The 19,492-nt window shown below is 55.5% G+C and overlaps 1 protein-coding gene across 2 annotated transcripts; it reads left to right on the forward strand.

Annotated features, from left to right (window-relative positions):
• Nucleotides 1–425: 425 nt before the first annotated feature.
• Nucleotides 426–18,656, forward strand: LOC117652366 (cholinesterase). 2 transcript variants are annotated; one of them, XM_034397226.1, is made up of 13 exons: nt 426–1,302; nt 7,996–8,268; nt 12,261–12,407; nt 12,740–12,893; nt 12,967–13,349; nt 13,766–13,967; nt 14,044–14,234; nt 14,326–14,512; nt 14,595–14,700; nt 14,777–14,972; nt 15,057–15,169; nt 16,022–16,054; nt 16,633–16,768. In XM_034397226.1, exons 1-12 carry the CDS (start codon nt 988–990, stop codon nt 16,047–16,049), a joined length of 2,295 nt encoding a protein of 764 aa, XP_034253117.1. In that variant the 5' UTR covers nt 426–987; the 3' UTR covers nt 16,050–16,054; nt 16,633–16,768. The 2 variants fall into 2 exon arrangements, with proteins under 2 accessions (XP_034253117.1, XP_034253116.1); XM_034397225.1 differs by lacking the exon at nt 16,022–16,054 and having other exon boundaries at nt 428–1,302; nt 16,633–18,656.
• Nucleotides 18,657–19,492: the final 836 nt, after the last annotated feature.

Raw genomic sequence — 19,492 nt, forward strand, 5'->3', positions numbered from 1 at the left:
CCAGCCCGACGCCCGCCGTGGCCTGCCGACGCCGCGGCGCTCTCCGTCGCACCCCGCGGCCCACAGGTGGGTGCGAGAGAGAGGCCCGACGGGGAAATATTCCCGACGGGCCCTGGCGCGGTCGGTCGGCCGCCGTCGACGTCGACGGAGTCGCCGGGGCTTGCTGGAGCTGCCTGAGAACCCCCACCCCGGGTCCCCGGCGGCCGTAGTGAGCGGGGCAGCGCGGGGCCAGGGCAGCCAGGGCCCAACCCAGCCAGACCGGCCCGGCCGCGGCTAGCGCGGCAGCGCGGCCAGTCAGTTAGTCAGACAGAGACAGTTGTAGTTTAGACCGCGAGCAGGGAAGAGCGTTCGCCGCGTCGCGCGTCACACCGCGTCCGCACCGCGACGCCGTGCCGCGACGCCCCGCGCTTCGAGCGGCGCGCTACGACGACGACGACCGTGAGGCGGGGGGCGCGGCCCTCGCGCGCGCGCGCGTGTGTTTGTGTCTGTAGGTAGTGCAAGTGCGACAGTGCAGTGACCACGGTGACCACCCTGTGCACCCCACCCACGGCACCCTTCCTTTGTGCTGCCCTTCGCTGCCGGCCACCCAGCCCTCCGGCCCCACGCGCAATCTTATCGAGTGCAGCCATTGCCGCAGCGCTACGCCGCCACACCGCTACGCCGCGCATGATGACGGCAGGTGTGCCATAGTCGGTCCGGGCTAAGCTGCGCGCCCTCTCCAACCAGCCTGCGTGGCCCAGCTTCGGTGGCGTCGACTTGTCTTGAGGGGCAGCGCGCCAAGAGGCAGTCTTTGGACATACCTTACCGGCTCGGACGGCTCGGCTCGGCCACAGGCGGCCGCGCGCAGGGGCGTTGTCTGCCGGCCCGCTCGGCGCTGCGCTCCGCGCCAGGCGTCAGGCCTTGCTGCCCGACTCGGCCGGCCCGGTGGAAGGGGACCACGACCACGGGGACCGAGAAGAAAGAAAGACTCGAACCAAAACATCCAAGATGGCGTCGGCGCTGAGCGCGCTGTGCGTGCTGCTGGCCTCCACGGCGATCTCCTTCGCCACGGCACAGGTGCTGCCGCCACCGGGGCCCAACCGCGGCGGCATCTACGTGCCGCCGAACCCCGGCGACGCCAACTACCGCACCTACTTCTACAACGACCGCCGCTACGGCTCGGCCATGCCGGCCAACTACAACCCCTTCGACCCGTACGCCAGGGACCCGTTCCCCAACAGGAACCCCTTCGACAACCAGAACCCGCAGGGCGTGTTCAACCCCAACTACTTCAACCCGGACCCCAACCAGGTCAACCAGCCGGTAAGTTGGCAGGGCTTGTCACGGGAAAAAGGGTGGACCCGGCCGGGGTTCGAACCCCGACCTGCACAGAGACGCAAAAAAGGTGGCCTGGCCGGGGTTCGAACCCCTGCCTGCAGAGTCACGCGATCTGACGAGGGCGCGGGCAAAACGACGACAACCTGCAGAAGCCTGGAGCGGCACGAACCCAACCATGGACCCAACGCCGACCTTCGTCTAACCCGAGTGACCAACCAGGTCGCTTCGTCGGGAAGCGATGTCGTTTAGCTCGCTCCAGGCACTCCAGGGTCAGGGGACAGTGTGTCGCTCCAGTGGAAACGCCGCTGTCATCTTTGGAACGCGGCATCGATGAAAATCGTGAGTGGTGTTTCACTGCCCAGACGGCCCTGCCTCCAGTGCACAGTGGGCTAGAAGACCGGTGGAGGTGGCCGAAACTCGAGACGCGTTTTGAACTCCAGAGTCGCTAAACAGGACTCGAACCTAACGTGTGACCCCATCAATGGATTCCTCGTTCGGAGAGCAATTCATTGGTGGGGTCACACGTGCGGTTCGAGTCCTGTTTAGCGACTCTCGAGCTCAAAACGCGTCCGGTGTTTCGGCCGCCTTCACCGGTCTTCTGGCTCACTGTGCAGTGCTCAGCAGCTGCAGCGACAGTCCGCCTTTTTGCCAAAATCGAGCGTGACCTTTGACTGCAATGAAGACGGTAGCGGAGAGGCCCGCGGCGCCTGGCGGCGCTACGCCTCGCCCACGTGGTGCACTTAGGCGCCCACGACCCGCGACCGTGTGGGAGGGGATCTAAGTGGGTCACACGCACGTGTTATCTAGGCCCAGCAGGGCAGCGCAGGGCACCGCTCATCGCCGAAGAAGCTGGACTGCATTTTTCGTTTTCATCTCGCACCCAGTCGTCATCTAGGCCAGTCAGAGTCAAGCCCGCGGGGGCGGACGAAGCAGGGACGTCGAACTGGCTTTCGTTGCTCTCGCTCATGGCTGGGCCGTGCCGCTGGGCTGCGAGAGGGACAGAGCGACGGAAGCACCGTCCGTGGCATTGCGCTCATTTTCGGCGTCCTGCCCCGTGTCGCTCTTATCAGCGTCCGAGCGGCTCTGTGTACAACACCGTCCGGAGGACACAGGCCGCGACGCGACGCAAGGAACCCCCGAAAAGCACGTCGGCGTCGGCGGGCCGTGGACCGAACAGCGCTCTGTCTCTCTCGCACCCCTGCCGGCCGCCCCACGCACAGTGGACCTGAAGGCCGGTGGAGGCGGCCAAAACTCTAGACGCGTTTTGAGCTCCAGAGTCGCTAAATGGGACTCGAACCGAGCGTGTGACCCCACCAATGGATTGCTCCCCGAACGAGGAATCCTTTGGTGGGGTCACATGTTCGGTCCGAATCCTATTTATCGACTCTGGAGCTCAAAATGCGTCTAGAGTTTTGGCCGCCTCCGCCGATCTTCTGGCCCACTGTGCCACGAGTGCGAGCGAGACAGAGCGACGAGAGCATTGCGGGCGCCGCGGTGCGAATTGGCCGAGCGGACGGCCTCTTTGTGGGAGTCGGCGCAAGAATTCGGTGTGCCGTTCGGCAGCGCGGCGAGGCGGGGGGAAGAATCGGCGCCCTGTGCACGCGTGCAGGCAGAGGCGGCCGGTGATACAGTAAGAGTAACGTTTCCCAGTGTACCGCACTGCGCCGCGAAGCCAAACGTCCTGTTGGCGAGGATTCGAACCAGCGATGGCCCTCGTCGGAGGGACGACTCTACCGCCAAGTGCCGTCAGCCAGATGACACCCGCCACGCGCCGCGAGCCGCGTGGAGAGACAGAGACAGAGGGTGTTCCGGCCGGCTTCCTTCGGGGCCATCCGTAAAGTACGTCCGCTGTTTTTTTGAGGTCACTTGGACCCCCTACCCCTATGTCCGCGATCTAACTTGACCTTCTCCATGATAGGCTGCAAGGGCGGATCCAGAGACGGGTTCAGGGGGAGGGGGGGATTTCGCAAAACACTGCAAAGCCGGTGGTATGTTTACTTGCCACAAATTTGGCAAGCCGTTTTGAATGCCAAAAATTGGCAAGCCTGGCCCAGAAATACTTCTCAGCTTGCCAAAATTTGGCAAGCTTGGCTCGGAAATACTCCCTAGCTTGCCAAAATTTGGCAAGCTTATGTAGATTGCCGACCAAAGCTTGCCAAATTTTGGCATTCAAAACGGCTTGCCAAATCTGTGGCAAGCAAACTTACCACTAGCTTTGCAGTGAAGTTGCCTACCTACAGGGGCTACAGACGCCCCCGTCGCCCCCTGGATCCGCGCCTGATGGGCTGTCCGTTTTCCCCTCTCCCCCCCCCCTGAACCTCCGGGGGCTCCCCGTAAACCGGTAAACGGATCCCCGCTCCCGGACGCCCCCTCGACCCCGCGTGATCGGCAGTGGCCATCTCGCCGCTGCGCTCCCGCCATGCTCCCGCAGTCCCGCAGCGCACGTGGGAAGATTCTTTTAATTTCATTTCATTTTATGCCCCCATGCCGCGCTAGTGCTGCGCCGCACAGTGGGCCAGAAGACCGGTGGAAGCGGCCAAAACTCCTTGACGCGTTTTGAGCTCCGGAGTCGCTAAATGGGACTCGAACCCAACGTGTGACCCCACCAATGGATTCCTCGCTCGGAGAGCAGTCCATTGGTGGGGTCACACGTTCGATTCGAGTCCAATTTAGCGACTCTGGAGCTCAAAACGCGTCTAGAGTTTTGGCCGCCTCCGCCGGTCTTCTGGCCCACTGTGCGCCGGGCCGCGCCATTCCGAGAGGACGCTTCGCCGCTCTGTCTCTGTCGCGCCCCTACGGAACGTCCCATGAGTGCGGCAAAGACGGAGGAGTCGACTCTTCCGAATCGCTGGTCGCTGGCCGCAGCCCTCCCACCGCGGTTCAGACAGCTTCCCGCCGCTTTGCCGACGCGATGCGATGCGCGCTTCCACTTGCAGAGTACCAGTCGGGCGGCAGTCCGGCAGGCGGCGTTTGGAACAAAAAGGCAAAGTCAAGCCGGGGGCCGAGCCCCTAGGCCGAGCCGGAGGCAGATATTGTCCATCCCGTAAAAGCGCACTTTTCGTTGTTTTGTAGCGTCGCGGTGCGTGGCGTGCGTGCGTGCGGCCCGCGGGAAAGTCACGCTCCGCTGCAGGTGGGGCGGATCCTACTCTGCTCAAAATCTATCGACGACGCTACACTTTCAATTACTTCATTTACCGTCCCAGCCATTATTTGAGCAGCGAGGGTGTGTGGTGGCGCTGCACAGTGGGCCAGACGACAGGTGGAGGCGGTCGAAACCCCGGACGAGTTTTGAGCTCCAGAGTCGCTAACTGGGACCGAACGTGTGACCCCACCAACGGATTGCTCTCGGAACGGGGAATCCATTGGTGGGGTCACACGTTCGGTTCGAGTCCTGTTTAGCGCCTCTGGAGTTCAAAACGCGTCTAGAGTTTTGGCCGCCGGCGCCGGTCTTCTGGCCCACTGTGTGCTGCTCGCCTGCTGCAGGGCCTGCAGGGCCTGCCGAGGCTGCCAGGGACACGCGCTGGCGGAAGCACTGTTTGCCTGTTTGTTCCCCGCGTGTTTGCCTGTCGCCGCGTCGCCGCGTTCGGGACGGTGCGGCCGGAAGTGCGTACTATGAATTTCGAGTGGAGTTTTCGGGAGTGGGTCCTCAAACGGGCGCGCAGAAACTGCGTGGCCGTCGCCCTCTCGAGGCCCAGCCGTCCCCGTGAACTGTGTGAAGGCTTTGGTGAGGGCACCGGTACGTTTAGGACGGGCTGATTCCGAGAGTCGTTTTCGTCGCTCTATCTCTCTCGGCACGCCCTACGCGACGGAGCGACCAACACGACTCTCGGAATCAGTCCGCAGGGGCTGCCAGTCTTGGTGCATATCACTGGAAATGGCGCCGCCGCGCCGCCCCTCCTCGTAGACACGAACATGCAACCCCTCGTCTTGGGTCCTCCAGGATGACGTCGTCTTTACGTCGTCTACGTCGTGCACGCACGCCTTCGTCCTTCAGTTTGGTTCCGACATGGTTCCGAGCAGTGCTCGGCAGTGCTTCGTCGCTCTGTCTCTCTCTATGGTCTCTCTCGATGGTGTTCAGTAGGGGTGTGAGACAGCCCAGCCTAGAGCACGCGCGGCGTCACCGAATTTGGCCGGCGGGCGCGTCACGCCGTGGTCACGCTACGGACGCATAACGCCGCGTCAGTCGTCCGAAACACGCGTCCCGTGATTCAACGATTCGCCGGGCCGGCCGGCCGGACAGAGCGGCGTGTCACTCGTGCCGTCTCTCTCGCTCCCACGGCGCGGTCCACGAGTGCGACGGAGACAGAGAGAGATGTCCGTCCTGCCGCGCATGTCCGGCCGATGCGCCGCTGAATGCCGCGTGCAGCCCCGCGCTGCCCCGCGGTGCTTTGCGGGTAATTTGACGTGGAGCGACAACGCGGCGGCGAGGCGGCGCGCGCGAGACCGCCCCGCCGCGTCAAAACAGTGCGGCGGCGCGAAAAAAATCAAATCGAGTGTTCGCTTCCTCGGGTTGCAGACTGTCCGTGACGCAATGTGGGTTATCTATGTCCTGGGCGAGGCTCAGATAGCAAGGTGCTTCCGGTCTCAAATTACTTTCCGTTTCGCACAGAGCAAGCTGTGGCGACCTGCCCAGTTAGGTTCCTCTATCTTGTTAGACACGTCTCCTTCCGTCCGTCTTCTGCTCTGTGAAGGTTCAAACGAACGCGCGGTTGAACCTTCCCACAGTGGGCCAGAAGACCGGTGGAGGCGGCCAAAACTCTAGACGCGTTTTGAGCTCCAGAGTCGCTAAACAGGACTCGAACCGAACGTGTGACCCCACTTTTGGATTCCTCGATCGGAGAGCAATCCATTGGTGGGGTCTCACGTTTGGCTCGAGTCCCATTTACCGACTCTGGAGCTCAAAACGCGTCAGTTTTGGCCGCAGGCGCCGGTCTTCTGGCCCACTGTGCGTCCCATAGACAACGTAGGGTGCGTCCGCCGGGTCTGCGGGCGATTTCAACGCAAGTTGCGGTGCGACGTCTCGGCGGAAACGAGTGAACTCCTCTTCCTGCGAACACGTCGGCCTCTCGTGTTCTGATTGCCACTTTGGAGCCCGGGGCGTGGCACCGGCAAACGCCGCGGCGTTTCCCGACGCCGCGTTCTGCGATACACTCCACTGGGTGAATCAGGAGGACCGGGCCCGACCGGGCCGCTCGTTCTACCTCAACGGCGGCCGCGCGTGAGTCACAGGGGGCGTGGCGGCGCGTGGCGGCAGCGGGCTGTCCTTGCAGAATGAATCCACTCGGTTGCATAGCTGCGTTTGCCGCGCCGTAGCGTGCCGTGGCGTGCCGTGCGTGCCGTGGCGCCGCGAGGCCGAGTGATTCACCCACCGCGGGAGTGTCACGTCGAGTCACGTCACGCGTCGTCACGCCAGCCAGGTCGTCTTCTTGTGACCGCTAGAGTGACCAAGCGGAAGTCATCAGCCGAGAAAAATGGGATGGGCCGGAGGCGCGGCGATGCAGGCCATGCAGACGATGCGGCCTAGAACTCAGGGAAAACACGCAAAGCGTCAAATTGGATCGCAAAAAATAATACTTTCTAGAAAACTGTCGGAAAAACTGTAAAAACTGATAAGGAATGTCAATGTCAAGCTCGTGGGCAATCCGTGTGGGTTGCTGGCGTGGTCAGGGCCTTGTTTGCCACGGCGGAGGTGCGGGGAGTTGCAGTGCAGCCTCGTCAGATGCGATCGCCCCCTTACCCGGCACCACGCCGAGGCACTGCTGCTGCCGCCGTTGCCGCTGGCGACGGGGAAGGGGAAGGGGGCAGGATCGAAGGTGCACGTGCAAGTGCAGGCCGTGCCAAGGACGCCCTCCGCTCACTTCACTGGAGTCCTCGCTGCCGTCTGCCGTTCGCACGGCCGGGACGCTATGCACGCCATGCACTCAAACAAAGACAAAGGAAGGATTCGCCAAAGGCCTTCGAGAATGGCGACCTGTTGCCTGCAATGGCATAAGACGAGATCGGCGACCGTTTTGATTCTAATGGAGTCACGCCCGTGATGCGAATGGGGGCAGTGTAGTAGTCGGAGTGCGCGTCACATCCAGCCATCCAGCTGCAGCGCTGCCTGCTGCTGCTTGCTATGCAACCTCGCGCCCTACTCGCGGCTGGCGCTCCGGCCGCGCCGCCGGCTCGGCTCGGCTCGGCTCGGCTCGGCTCGGCTCGGTTCTCGTCGCTCCGCTCGGCTCAAAGCGGGCCGTCCGGGCCGTCCTCGCCACAGTGCCCGTGTAACGGCGTCGTCGTCCGTCCCTTTGGCAACGCGTATGGCACGGCGGCGCAGGCACTTTCCCTGGAGGAGGGGGGTTCTTTGTGGTCCCCGCGGTGTGTCCAGGACGTCGTCGACGACGGAGACGGCCCGGATGGCGTTCAAAGTGGAGCCTTGTGGTCCCCGCGGTGTGTCCAGGACGTCGTCGACGACGGAGACGGCCCGGAGGGCCTTCTAGGTGGAGGGCGGAGGGCTTTCGGAACTATTTCACACTCAGAATGCTGACTCTGCGGCTGCGGCGGTTCGAGCTGACTAAGCCGACGGCCCCAGCTGCGCGCCGCGCGTTGCCACCAAGTCCGCCAATTGCGCGAACTGGCATCGCTTTCCCATTTGTATTTGTATCTCTGCTGACGCGCTGTCTTTCTTTCCTGTTGCAGGGCGGCCAGCTGCCGCTGCCCGGCGTGCTGGCCGGCTGGCGGTCGGACCTGCAGGGCAAGATGCGGCCCGACTCGCTGACGCTGGACAAGGACGTGCACGTGCAGACGACGTACGGCCAGGTGCAGGGCTTCAAGACGTACCTGTACGACAACCCGGACCCGCTGTCCGGCTACCGGCCGGGCCTCACGCCCGTGGAGCGCGTGCAGGGCATCGTGCACACCTTCCTGGGCATCCCGTACGCCCAGCCGCCCGTCAACGAGGGCCGCTTCAGGGTGAGTGGAGTCGAGGAACGCGTCCACCTCATACAGTAGTGGGCCAGACGACTTAGAAACTTTTGAGTCGCAAGCAAACGCAACTGGCGCCCGGAGAGCCCGCCTAGCGTCGCCGCAGGGCCCGGGACGCCCGGACGCCCCGACACAGGGCCCGGAGGCCCGGACGCACCGGACGCAGGGCCCGGAGCTCTGGAGGCCGCCGCTCCGTCTCCTCCGCGGCGGAGGTCAATGCACTTCCCCGCCGCACCGCGAGCCCCCCCCCCCCCCTCCGCGCCCCGCCCCGTTCCTTTTCCACCGACGCGTACTGCATGTCGGCGTCGGCCCCACAGAATGCGCCCGGAAAATTCAGAGGGAAGTCCAGCGGAAAACTCGAAAATGCCAGCGGGTTATCGCTCGCGTTCAAAGGCGGGGCCGGAGTGCTTTCCGCGCGTCACGATGGGCCCCTCGTCGTGCTTTCGCTCAGCCAGTCTCACTCGAGGGCAGCAGACCAAGAGATGGACCTGGACCACTTGCTCCGCCACAGAAAAGAAAAACGTCTCGCTCTGCTGGGATTCGAACCCGTGACCCATATAAACCGCGGCGCCGCTGCATTCCGCGCGCGCGATTAATTCTGACATAACCAACCGGACATGACCGGCGCGACCGATGACGCTCCCTCTCAGGGAGTCGCTCTGTCTCTCTCGCGCTCACAGGCCGTGCCGTCTATCGCTGAGAAAGAGAGAGAGAGAGAGAGAGAGAGAGAGAGAGAGAGAGAGAGAGAGAGAGAGAGAGAGAGAGAGAGAGAGAGAGAGAGAGACGAGACAGAGGACTGTTGGCGGCTGCTCGCGCGCTCCAGATGCCGGACTGCACTGCGTTCCAGGTTCCAGGACCGCTGGACTCGCGGTGCGGTGAGAGTGACCGTCGGTCCGTCCCCTTCCCCCCTCCGCGCGGACGCCAATGGAGTACCTCCTTCGATTTAGAGTACCCCTTCCTCCCGACTGTGGACCCGTATTTTTGACAGTGCATTTATTCCTCGTGGCGGCTTAGCCCATCCTGCCCTGCAGCGGACTCATTCCGAGAGTCGTTTAGTCGCTCTGTCTCTCTCGCACTCGTGGGGCGTCCCTTACAGGTGCGAGAGAGACAGAGCGACGGGGACGACTCTCGGAATGAGTCCGCAGGCTGTGGCCAAGGCGAGCCAAGGCTCCAGCGGGCACGAGCCGGCAGTCACATGATAACGATGCGGGTGCGAGCGAGAGGGTTGACAAAGCATGTGGGTCCGCAGCGCTGCCGCAGCAGCCCAGCCATTCAGATGAGCGGTTGAGTTCGTCGCTCTGTCTCTCTCGCACCCTTACGGGGAGGTCCGTGAGTGCGACAGAGACAGAGTGACGAAAGCAAGCTTCGGAATCGCTCGGAAGCCCGCGCGTGTCTCCCGGTGGCCACCCCAATATGACAGATTAAAATACTGCCGCCGTCTCCCTGTCCTGTCCGTCCTCTCCGTCAATAGAACGCCCCGTGCTGCCATGCAACAAGACGGGCCGCGGACAAACGGGACAAACCGCCGCAGTCTTGGCAATGCGGTTTCTTGTTCTCAAGTGCGATGCTGAGCACGGTTCAGTCGTTTTACATCCATTTCCCGTCAATTCCAAAGCAACTTTATCCGGTCTGATTCCCTTTAAATTGCCATGGTTTTCCCGTGGTTGGCCTTCCACAATCCCGTATGCACAGTGGGCCAGAAGACCCAGATTGTGGAGACGGCCAAAATCCCAGACGCGTTTTGAGCTCCAGCGTCGCTAAACAGGACTCGAACGGAGCGTGTGACCTCACCAATGGATTCCTCGTTCGGAGAGCAATCCATTGGTGGGGTCACACGTCCGGTACGAGTCCCATTTAGCGACTCTGGAGCTCGAAACGCGTGTCGAGTTTTTGCAGCCTCCACCGGTCTTCTGGCCCACTGTGGTATGGAGGCAGGACGTGCGGTGCGCCGCGGTATGCGTGCCGTGGGAAGGGAAGGGAATTCCACCGCGCTGCGCCCTGCCGCCCCGCGTCTGGCAGACAGAGACACCAGATAGGCCCGTGCGGCCGTGTTGGGCCCCGTGGCTGCCCGTGGCCCGAGACACAAAAGCCGGCCGAACGGACAAGACAGATTTCACTTCCTTGCACTTATTAAGAAAAAAGAATTTCCACGCCGGCGGTTGGAGAGAAAGCGCGCGGAATTTTAACGTAGGACACAGTTTCTCGTGTGGGGAAGTCCCTTCTGTACACACACTGAGGTTCTAGGGGGCAGGCAACCCCTTCGAATGTAAGGCTGCTTCCTCTGTCTCTCTCGCACTCATTGGGCATCCCCGAGGTGTGATTCATTTGCGCAGTGTATCGTCAGTCTGTCTCTCTCGCACCCCTAGGTGACGCCCCATGAGTGCGGAGAGACAGTGGCGGGACGGTGCGGACGCAGGCCGGTGGCCTCTGACCCCCGTGGGCAGGGGATCTCGTTCCTACGCCAGACCAACACCCTCACAGTCTCGCAGTCACACAGCGGCAGCGTTAACAAGAAAATGAGTGGCGACGGTACTCTGCGAACTCGGCGGACAGCACGAGCCGCGAGCCTAGCCCGCCCCCCGCCCACGCATTCAAAAGTCGCGCGGAAGGAAGAGAGCGAGACTCGGCGGCACGGCGACGCGACGCGCCTTGGCGACACGCCGTGGCCAGTCACTGTGCACGACCCGAGGAGATCATTGAGATCTCTTGGTGCGAGCGAGTGCGAGTGGTCGTCTTGGACGCGCGGGGCGTGGGCCGAGAGCAACACCGTCTGAGACAGCGTGAACGAACCCTAGGTTTCTGGACCTTGGAGGCACTTTGAACCACTCTTTCAACCGTGGTTCTGATAGCACACGCAAAAATTTCTTCCAAATAACATTATTACTTTACGTACGCCGTAGAAGGTCGACGCCTCCCTGTTTTCCTGCTCCAACTCGTCCTGAATCGTCACTTCCACTGTACGTGCTGGCGGGCTGGCGGCGGTCCACCGTGAGGGCGGCCGGTTCCATTTGTCACTTATGACCGAAATTAAGAGTGGAGTAGATGAGTGTCCTGCGGAGCAGTGCGGAGGCGGTGGCCGGTCGCTGCGGAGACGTAGAGTCCTGGAGGTCTAGGACTCTAGCCCTTGCTGCCTTCTCATTGGCTCCGCTGCTGTTTCTTTCGGCCGGCCGGCCGGCCTCTGTTGCGGCCACGGCCACGGCGCAGTGGAGCAGGACACCTCACTTCCGCTGCGGGCACTGCAGTGCTTTCGGCGCTCTGTCTCTCTCGCACTCATGGGGCGCTGCACATGGGTGGGAGAGAGACAGAGCGATGGAGTCAGCCTGCCCCCCCCCCCCCAGCCAAGAGGGAAGCACCGACTGCTGCGTGGCGGTGGCGCACTGGCGCATGGTGCGTGCGGGTGCATCTCAAGTGCATGCCTGGAGGGTCATGGAGGCGTGCACCGCGCACCGCAGCATGACCGCCATAAAGGGGGGGGGGGCGTCGCGACGGCGCTTGAAAAGGCAGTGATTGTGGCCCAGACGTCCGTCGTCTTGGCCGAGCCGTCCGGGCCGCCCGTCCGAGTAGGCCCGTCCGGTCGAGACATCCCAGACGTCTTGCAGACGTCCGTCCGGAAGCGGCGCCACCGCCCACCACCGCCCTTGCCCTTGCCCTTGCCGCCGCGATGCCGCTTGTGATGCGCCTTTGCGGACAATTGCCGGCCTGCCGGGCCTGCCGGGCCTGCCGGGCCGGGCTGCCCACGACTTCCATTGAGATTAATTAATCGAGAGTTCGAATCGGGGCGCCCCGCCCCGCCCCGAGAAAGGCGCCGTGTCGCGCCGGTCATGATTTAGCGTGCGAAACGGCGGGCGGCCCTTCCCTGGCCTGCTTCCGAAAAGCGTCGCTCTGTCTCTCTCGCGCGCGTGGGGCGTCGCGCCGGGGTGCGAGAGAGACAGAGCGACGAGCCTCCCTGCTCATGAGACGATGCTGTTTTTGTGTTGCAGCCGCCGCGGGCGCACCGAGGCTGGCAGCTGATCCAAGCCGTGGACTTCGGCCCCGCGTGCCCGCAGCCGGTGCGGTACACTGGCGCGGCGAAGGGCGTCCGCGACATGGACGAGGACTGCCTCTACCTCAACGTCTACTCGCGGACGGTAAGGCACTTGGATTGGAAGGCGTTGCACAGAGTGCAATGCACAGTGGGCGAGAAGACCGGTGGAGGCGGCCAAAACTCTAGACGCGTTTTGAGCTCCAGAGTCGCTAAATGGGATTCGAACCGAGCGTGTGACCCCACCCCTCCGAACGAGGAATCCATTGGTGGGGTCACTCGTTCGGTTTGAGACCTGGTTAGTGCCTCTGGAGCTCAAAATGCGTTTAGAGTTTCGTCCGCCTCCACCAGTCTTCTGGCCCACTGTGAGTTGGCGGTGCTCGAACCTTGGCCGACGCCGTGCTCTCTGCTCACGCTGTGTGCTGTTGGCGTTTTCAGACGGTGTCCGGGCTAGCGCAGAAGTTCCCCGTCATGGTGTACATCCACGGCGGCGAGTACTACAAGGGAGCCTCCAACACCTTCCCCGGACACGTCCTGGCCGCGTTCTACGACGTGGTGGTCGTCACCATCAACTACCGACTGGGGGCGTTAGGTGCGTCCGCTCTTGCACTGTGCCACTCTCCTTGCCGTGCTGCGACCGTTCTGACGCTCTTGTCCATCCCCAGGCTTCCTCTGCACGGCCGACACCAACTCGCCGGGTAACTACGGCGTGCTGGACCAGGCCATGGCCATCAACTGGGTGTACGACAACATCGACGCGTTCAACGGCGACCGCAAGTCCATCACGCTGTTCGGGCCGGGCGCCGGGGCGGCGAGCGCGGGGCTGCTGATGGTGGCGCCGCGCACCAGGGACTTGGTGACGCGCGTCATCGCGCAGAGCGGCTCGGCGCTCTCGGACTGGGGCATCATCATCGACCAGTACCGCGCCGTCAACACGTCGCGCGTCTTCGGCCAGGTCATGGGCTGCAGCATCGAGCCCGCCTGGAAGCTGGTGGACTGCCTGCGGCGCGGCCGCAGCGCCATCGAGCTGGGCAACGCCGAGTTCCACGTGAGTAGCTGCCTGCCTCCCTCGCACCCCTGCACAGTGGGCCAGAAGACCGGAGGAGGCGGCAAAACTCTAGACGCGTATTGAGCTCCAGAGTCGCTAAACGGGACTCGGACCAACCGTGTGACCCCACCTTTGGATTCCTCGCCATTGGTGGGGTCACACGTTCGGTTCGAGGCCCCTTTAGCGACACCGGAGCTCAAACCGCGTCAAGAGTTTTGCCGCCTCCACCGGTCTTCTGGCCCACTGTGCCCTGCGGAATGGAATGCGGGGTGCCCCATGAGTGCGACTGAGACGACTGCGGAATGAGTCTGCAAGCCCGGCCGGCGCTACTCCGCGCGCCAGGGACTCTCGACTCGACCGACGCGTGGCGCGGCGTGGCGTGGCGTGGGGTATTGACAGTCATTCCCTTGTTGCAGCCGACCGTGGGGCCCTTCCCCTGGGGCCCAGTCCTGGACCGCAACTTCACCAAGCCGGGTGACAGCTGGTACCACGGCTGGAAGGAGCGAGACTGGCACTTCTTGAACCGAACCCCAGAGGACCTCATCAAGCAGGGGCACTTCAACCGAGGCCTGAGTTACATGAGTGGAGTCACTTCGCAAGAAGCAGCCTACATCATCTGTGAGTTTAGAAATTGTTTAAGAAATCTCTGCTGCTGCTAGTTATGTTTCATAACTCAACAATTTCCGTTTTGCAGCTCAAAATGAAAGTTTGGTCTCAGTACATTATGAAGTGAACGAACGATTCATGCAACAAAAAATAAGAGAAATGGTAGCTCGGTTTAATTACACACTAAACCCTGGCGGAGTATATGAAGCCATCAAATACATGTACACGTATCACCCAGATCCTCGGAATGTAACTCATATACGAGAACAATACATTCATGTGAGTAAATTTATTTTATAATCACATTCTTTTTATAGATTCTCTAAGTGACCAAACTGTTTTTACTTATTCTATAATTGTTCCTCCTCAGATGATGTCTGATTACTTGTACCGAGCTCCTAATGATAAAATTGTGAAGCTTCTTGTAGAACAAAATGTTCCAGTATACATGTATGTTATGAACACTACAGTTGAAGCTTTAAAATTGCCTGAATGGAGAAAATACCCACATGACATAGAGCATTTGTTTCTAACTGGTGCTCCATTCATGGATGTTGGTAAGTTTCTGTTGCGTTGGACTATCAATGTATTGTTTTATTGAGCTTTGCTTTGACTTGATTCAATTGTTTTTCCCCACAGAATTTTTCCCAAAGGAAGCTGGGTACGATCGTCTCATGTGGACTGAAAATGATCGAAACATGAGTCACTTTTTCATGAAAGCATTTTCTGATTTTGCAAGATATGGGTGAGTGCCTCATAAAATTATTTTTTCAGCGCGGAAAAAAAGCTTCTTGCGTTTATCATGTAATTTTGTTTTCCAGAAATCCTACTCACAGCCAAATTTTAGGATTACATTTTGAATTGGCCAGGCCAGGGCAATTGAAATACCTGAACCTGAATACAACTTTTAATTCATCCATTTATTTAAATTACCGTCAGACTGAGAGTGCTTTCTGGACCATGTACCTTCCAACTGTAATTGGTCATTTGGTCCCTACGTATCCCCCAACAACAGAGGTAATCATGAGACAAATTAAAATTTCCTGAAAATTTCTGTGTCTTAATCTCCTCTAACCATCGTTGTTTATATTTCTCAAACAGTGGTGGGAGCCGAGGCAACCTATCCAAATAGCATTTTGGAGCGTCTCAGCAATTTGTCTTCTGCTGATTGTTGCTGTTGTGGCCTGTTGTATCCTATGGAGAAATGCTAAAAGGTAAGCTATTTTTTATTTACCTTCATTTAAAACTCTGTCACATTTGAACATTTGGATAGGTCTTAGTCAGTTATTTATCAAAAATCTAAAAAAATTTAGAGGTACACAATGTAAGACCACTATATACATTCAAGTGACAAAATTTCTTTTTGGAGGATTGGTGGTTGTTTCATCTTTTTCCTGACACTGTCTGAGACTGAGACGTGCTGGCTCAGAAAGTGTGATATTCACTCACGGTTCCTTTCTTGCTGGTACTTTTTAGAGGCACATGTGAATACTTTATACCACCCGGGCTTCAGTTCGTTTACTAAATTATTAATGAAGGGAACAAGAATGTGACAACGTAGATCATATTTGACAATAGAGTAGGAGGGAACATTTTACTCAGCTGCAGTTGTATATTTTTATTGTTGAAAAATTCTAATCTCCCAAATTTGAGCAAGCAATAACAGAATTTTCCAAATCTAACCCAGGGGCAGCTTGTTGCTTTTCATGTTCAGATAGAGCATTTGTGTGCTTATTGCATGTCATTGTAATGATTTCTACACCTTGAAAAAAGATGATTGGAATTATTTTTTCCTACCAATCTACTTTTTGAAGGACTTATACTAAATAAACAAAGAACTATTTTCATTTTATTCATCTGCTACTTGTCATGCTTTGTGTAAGCAAAAAGGGTATTCATCAAAACTGTATTACTATTATCAAATGTTTTTATTTTTGCTGCTAAGTGCTCTTGACTTTGTCAAGAATCAAAAGGGAATTGGGTAAGGAGGAAAATCCACGTTTCTTTCAAATTGTTTTGCTTGGTTTTAATTTATTTTTGCAACACGCTTTTCATTTTTATAACAGTATTCCACAGAATGAAATGGACATGTAAGCCATGTAAGTGTCACCATCTTGATTCCAGGGAAGCAGTGGTGGGTCTCTCTCACAATCTGCTTACTACCTCCTTGGCTTGACACAACCATCTGCAACATGCAATATTGGCTTTTTTTTGTGTACATTGTAATTAACTGCTTTCATATCACTTAATTGTTTTTCCCTTTGGTATCGTTTTTTGGTGCACTTCAGAAAAATAATAAACTCTTGCCTTCCAGCTTGCTTCTATGCTGTGACTAATCAAGGATTTACACATTGCGCTAGCTTCTTAACGCACTTTTTATTTTTAACATTACAAAGAGTTTTTGCCTCACTACTAACCCACTCTAGATACACATACATTTTATAAGAGAGTTTTCTAAAATACTCAGGATTTAAGATATTCATGTACATTAAAATTTTATACCATCGTACTTAACTTGTGCATGCAGTAAAATAATCCTCTGGGCTGATTTCCCAGCTGGAAAATAATTCTGTTGATTCGCATACTATTTCGATCAATCTTTGTCAGTGAACCATGCTTATGGAGACATTTAATTTGAATCCCCATGATCTAAAACATAAATATTTGTTTGTTTCAGGCAACAAGACCGATACTACAGTGGAGACCTGCTGATGATGAGGGATGAATCAGAAATCACTGGTTTAGGTGCCGCTTCTGAAAATCCAAGTCATCTGTATGAGTATCGAGACACACCCTCCATTGGTGAAAAGCAGCCTCAGGTTAAAGTTCAAATGCATACTCGCCCAGTCCCTGCAGAGCCCACCAAGGCAGCTTCTGTCAGGACAGGAAGTAATCAATCATTAAAAGACGCTATAAATGGTTTCCCATCGGGTGAGTCACGCATTGAAGCAAGACCTCCTTTACCTCAACCAGTGGCCGCGGTCCCAGTACCAACCACAAGACCAAGAGGCACATTAAGCAGAACTCATTTAGAGGGTGGTATTCCTCAAACAGAGGTATGAAACGTGGTACCTAGTTCTATCAAATTGTTACCTGATAAAATTTACATTTTTGGTGAATTTTACTTTAAGTCATTATTTATGAGCAGGATTTGCCTGATGTTATATGATGAAATATTCTATCTCATTAGATAGGTACTTTGGAAATTATTTCTGTTATTATACCAGTCAAACATTGTGTGTCGCATCTGTCTTGAAAACAAGAGAACTTTCTATGAGATTTTTGTGCATTTCAGAGAGGCACTCCCTTTTATTGCATGTTGCTCATTTTTGGTGTGTCTTTTAAGCATCATGTGTTAGTAAGAAGTGTAAGTAAATGGGCTTTATGTATAGATTATCACTGCCACATGTATTGATCTCTCATTTTTGTATGTTATTATTCATTGTTATGTATGAAATCAAGTACTAATCTATAGTACTAGTAATATGAGGAAGAAATTTGCCCCTTCTCGTTGTGCCTTGATAGATCAATTGTCTGAATCCTCCACTTTTTCCAAGTTTTGGCAAAATTTCCCTTAATGCTTGTTGGACTAAAGGTGGATATGATTACTATCAGTACTGAAAAAACTATTTTTCACTGAGATGCTCCAATGTTGTGCCATACAGAACTTTTTTACACCAACCAGATGTTTTATATGCCCGTTTTTTCCCTACAGTAATTGTGATTCAAAGACTTTTAAAGAAGCCATATTGTTTACATCCATGACTTTCTATTTTGATAAGCTGGGTTCTTAAAACATCATTCCGTTCTGTGAAGGTAAATAATCTAGTTCTGATTCCTTGCCAGTATTGAACATTTCTGTCATATTCTGATCTACTGAGACTTTGGTTTGCCCTTGGACATATTCTATCCATGCCTTGAATCTAAGTATCTAGGAATCTAGGTAATTTTGGCTTTAGATGCCATGTACTTTTTGAGTCATTTGTGTATGCTTTAATATATGTGTGTGTTAGTGTGTGTCTGTGAGTGTGTATGTGTGTGCGCATGTGTGTGCACTTGCACCATGAATGATTTTAAACCATCTGTAAAGTGACGATTGAAATCATTATTTTACCAGTATTGAAGATTATTAGAAAGTTAGTATTTTTTAATATTTTATTTATGTACATTGTATATTAAGATTTAATATTTATACATGTGCTATGTGTCCCTGTCTTATGCCGTCCATTCGTTTGTCAATAAATGTTTATGTCCTCTTCATATGTAAATATAGATGTTTAATGTTAGTTATATTTTAATGTTTCGAACCTAGTGAGTAAGGCAAAATTGTGTCCGAAAGATAGATGCTACTGGTTTAACTTTTCAGTTTTTCATCGGTTTATTCTTTATATTGTGCAGTAGAAAAACTTAGCCATATGTCATAAAGATAAAGAACTTTCTTGACTCACCTGGTCATTGGTGTCATGCATTGACACTCTCCATGAAATTATTTGCTTTCTCTTTCATGAAGATGCTCCTCCTTATTTATTTGCGGGAACTGTGTTTGGTATACTTAATTTGATTTGTATATTTTGCAGCTATTGAATCTGTCGAAAATGTACATTTTATTGTATTGAATGTAAAGAAACATAATTTTATACTTGATAAGGTAGAATCTGTAACACTTGTCTATAAAAATAAACAGTCAAAATCCTGTTTTCAGTCTGTGTTTGATTTCCTTACAAAGCCTCAAATACATAAACTTAACTGACCTCACACAGCAAAATGAATCACTTTTATTTCCTAGACCATTTCTGCCCTAAGCAGCTTTTTTCTAACAAATAAGTGGAAGAACTGAAGCATACGCCAAGCGGGTAGGCCACCAACTGTCCACATCTTCTACGCCACTCATGTAGCGCCATTGAAAAAGTCATCAATGCGTCGAAGAACATCAGGCAACTCAGGGCCTGCGCCATGTAGGCAGGCAACCCATTATTCACAGCTTCTTGAACTCAACCCCTATCACGGAAAATGGAATGCGTCAAAGACCATTGGGCAACTATCCGGGCACCGAATATCTGTTTCTTAGACCCAAATCAAGGTTCCATATGAATTTGAGACGAATCTGAAGTGGTTGACCATTTTCGTCGAAAAAATGTTAAGGCTATTATACATCATGGTTTTTTCACGTTTTGGGCAAAAAAATTAAAATGGCTCAAATTCGAGTATGTTGTGCTGGAGCACTCCCCCAAGACAGCTGACACTATTTAGGGGGCCATTTCGGCTTCAAACGGCAATTTTCTAGCAAAATACGGGAATGCACCGAGCATGCGCCGTGTAGATAGGCAACCCACCGAACACGGCTTCTTCAACACTACGAGCGTCCCGGGAAAAGTCATTTTCACGCCGTATGGATTGCGTCAAAGACCATTGGGCACCGGATATCTGTTTCTTAGACCCAAAGCAAGGTTCCATATGAATTTGAGACGAATCGGAGGTGTTTGACCATTTTCGTCGAAAAAATGTTAAGGCTATACATCATGGTTTTTTCACGTTTT

Source organism: Thrips palmi, unplaced genomic scaffold (genome assembly GCF_012932325.1).
Source record: "Thrips palmi isolate BJ-2018 unplaced genomic scaffold, TpBJ-2018v1 HiC_scaffold_7, whole genome shotgun sequence".
Lineage (NCBI taxonomy): Eukaryota > Metazoa > Arthropoda > Insecta > Thysanoptera > Thripidae > Thrips > Thrips palmi.

Coding starts and splice junctions, on each gene's coding strand:
- LOC117652366 (XM_034397225.1), top strand. CDS start 988: ATGGCGTCGGCGCTGAGCGCGCTGTGCGTGCTGCTGGCCTCCACGGCG. Junction 8,269..12,260: donor TCAACGAGGGCCGCTTCAGG/GTGAGTGGAGTC, acceptor TTTGTGTTGCAG/CCGCCGCGGGCGCACCGAGG. Junction 14,701..14,776: donor TCTGATTTTGCAAGATATGG/GTGAGTGCCTCA, acceptor TTTGTTTTCCAG/AAATCCTACTCACAGCCAAA.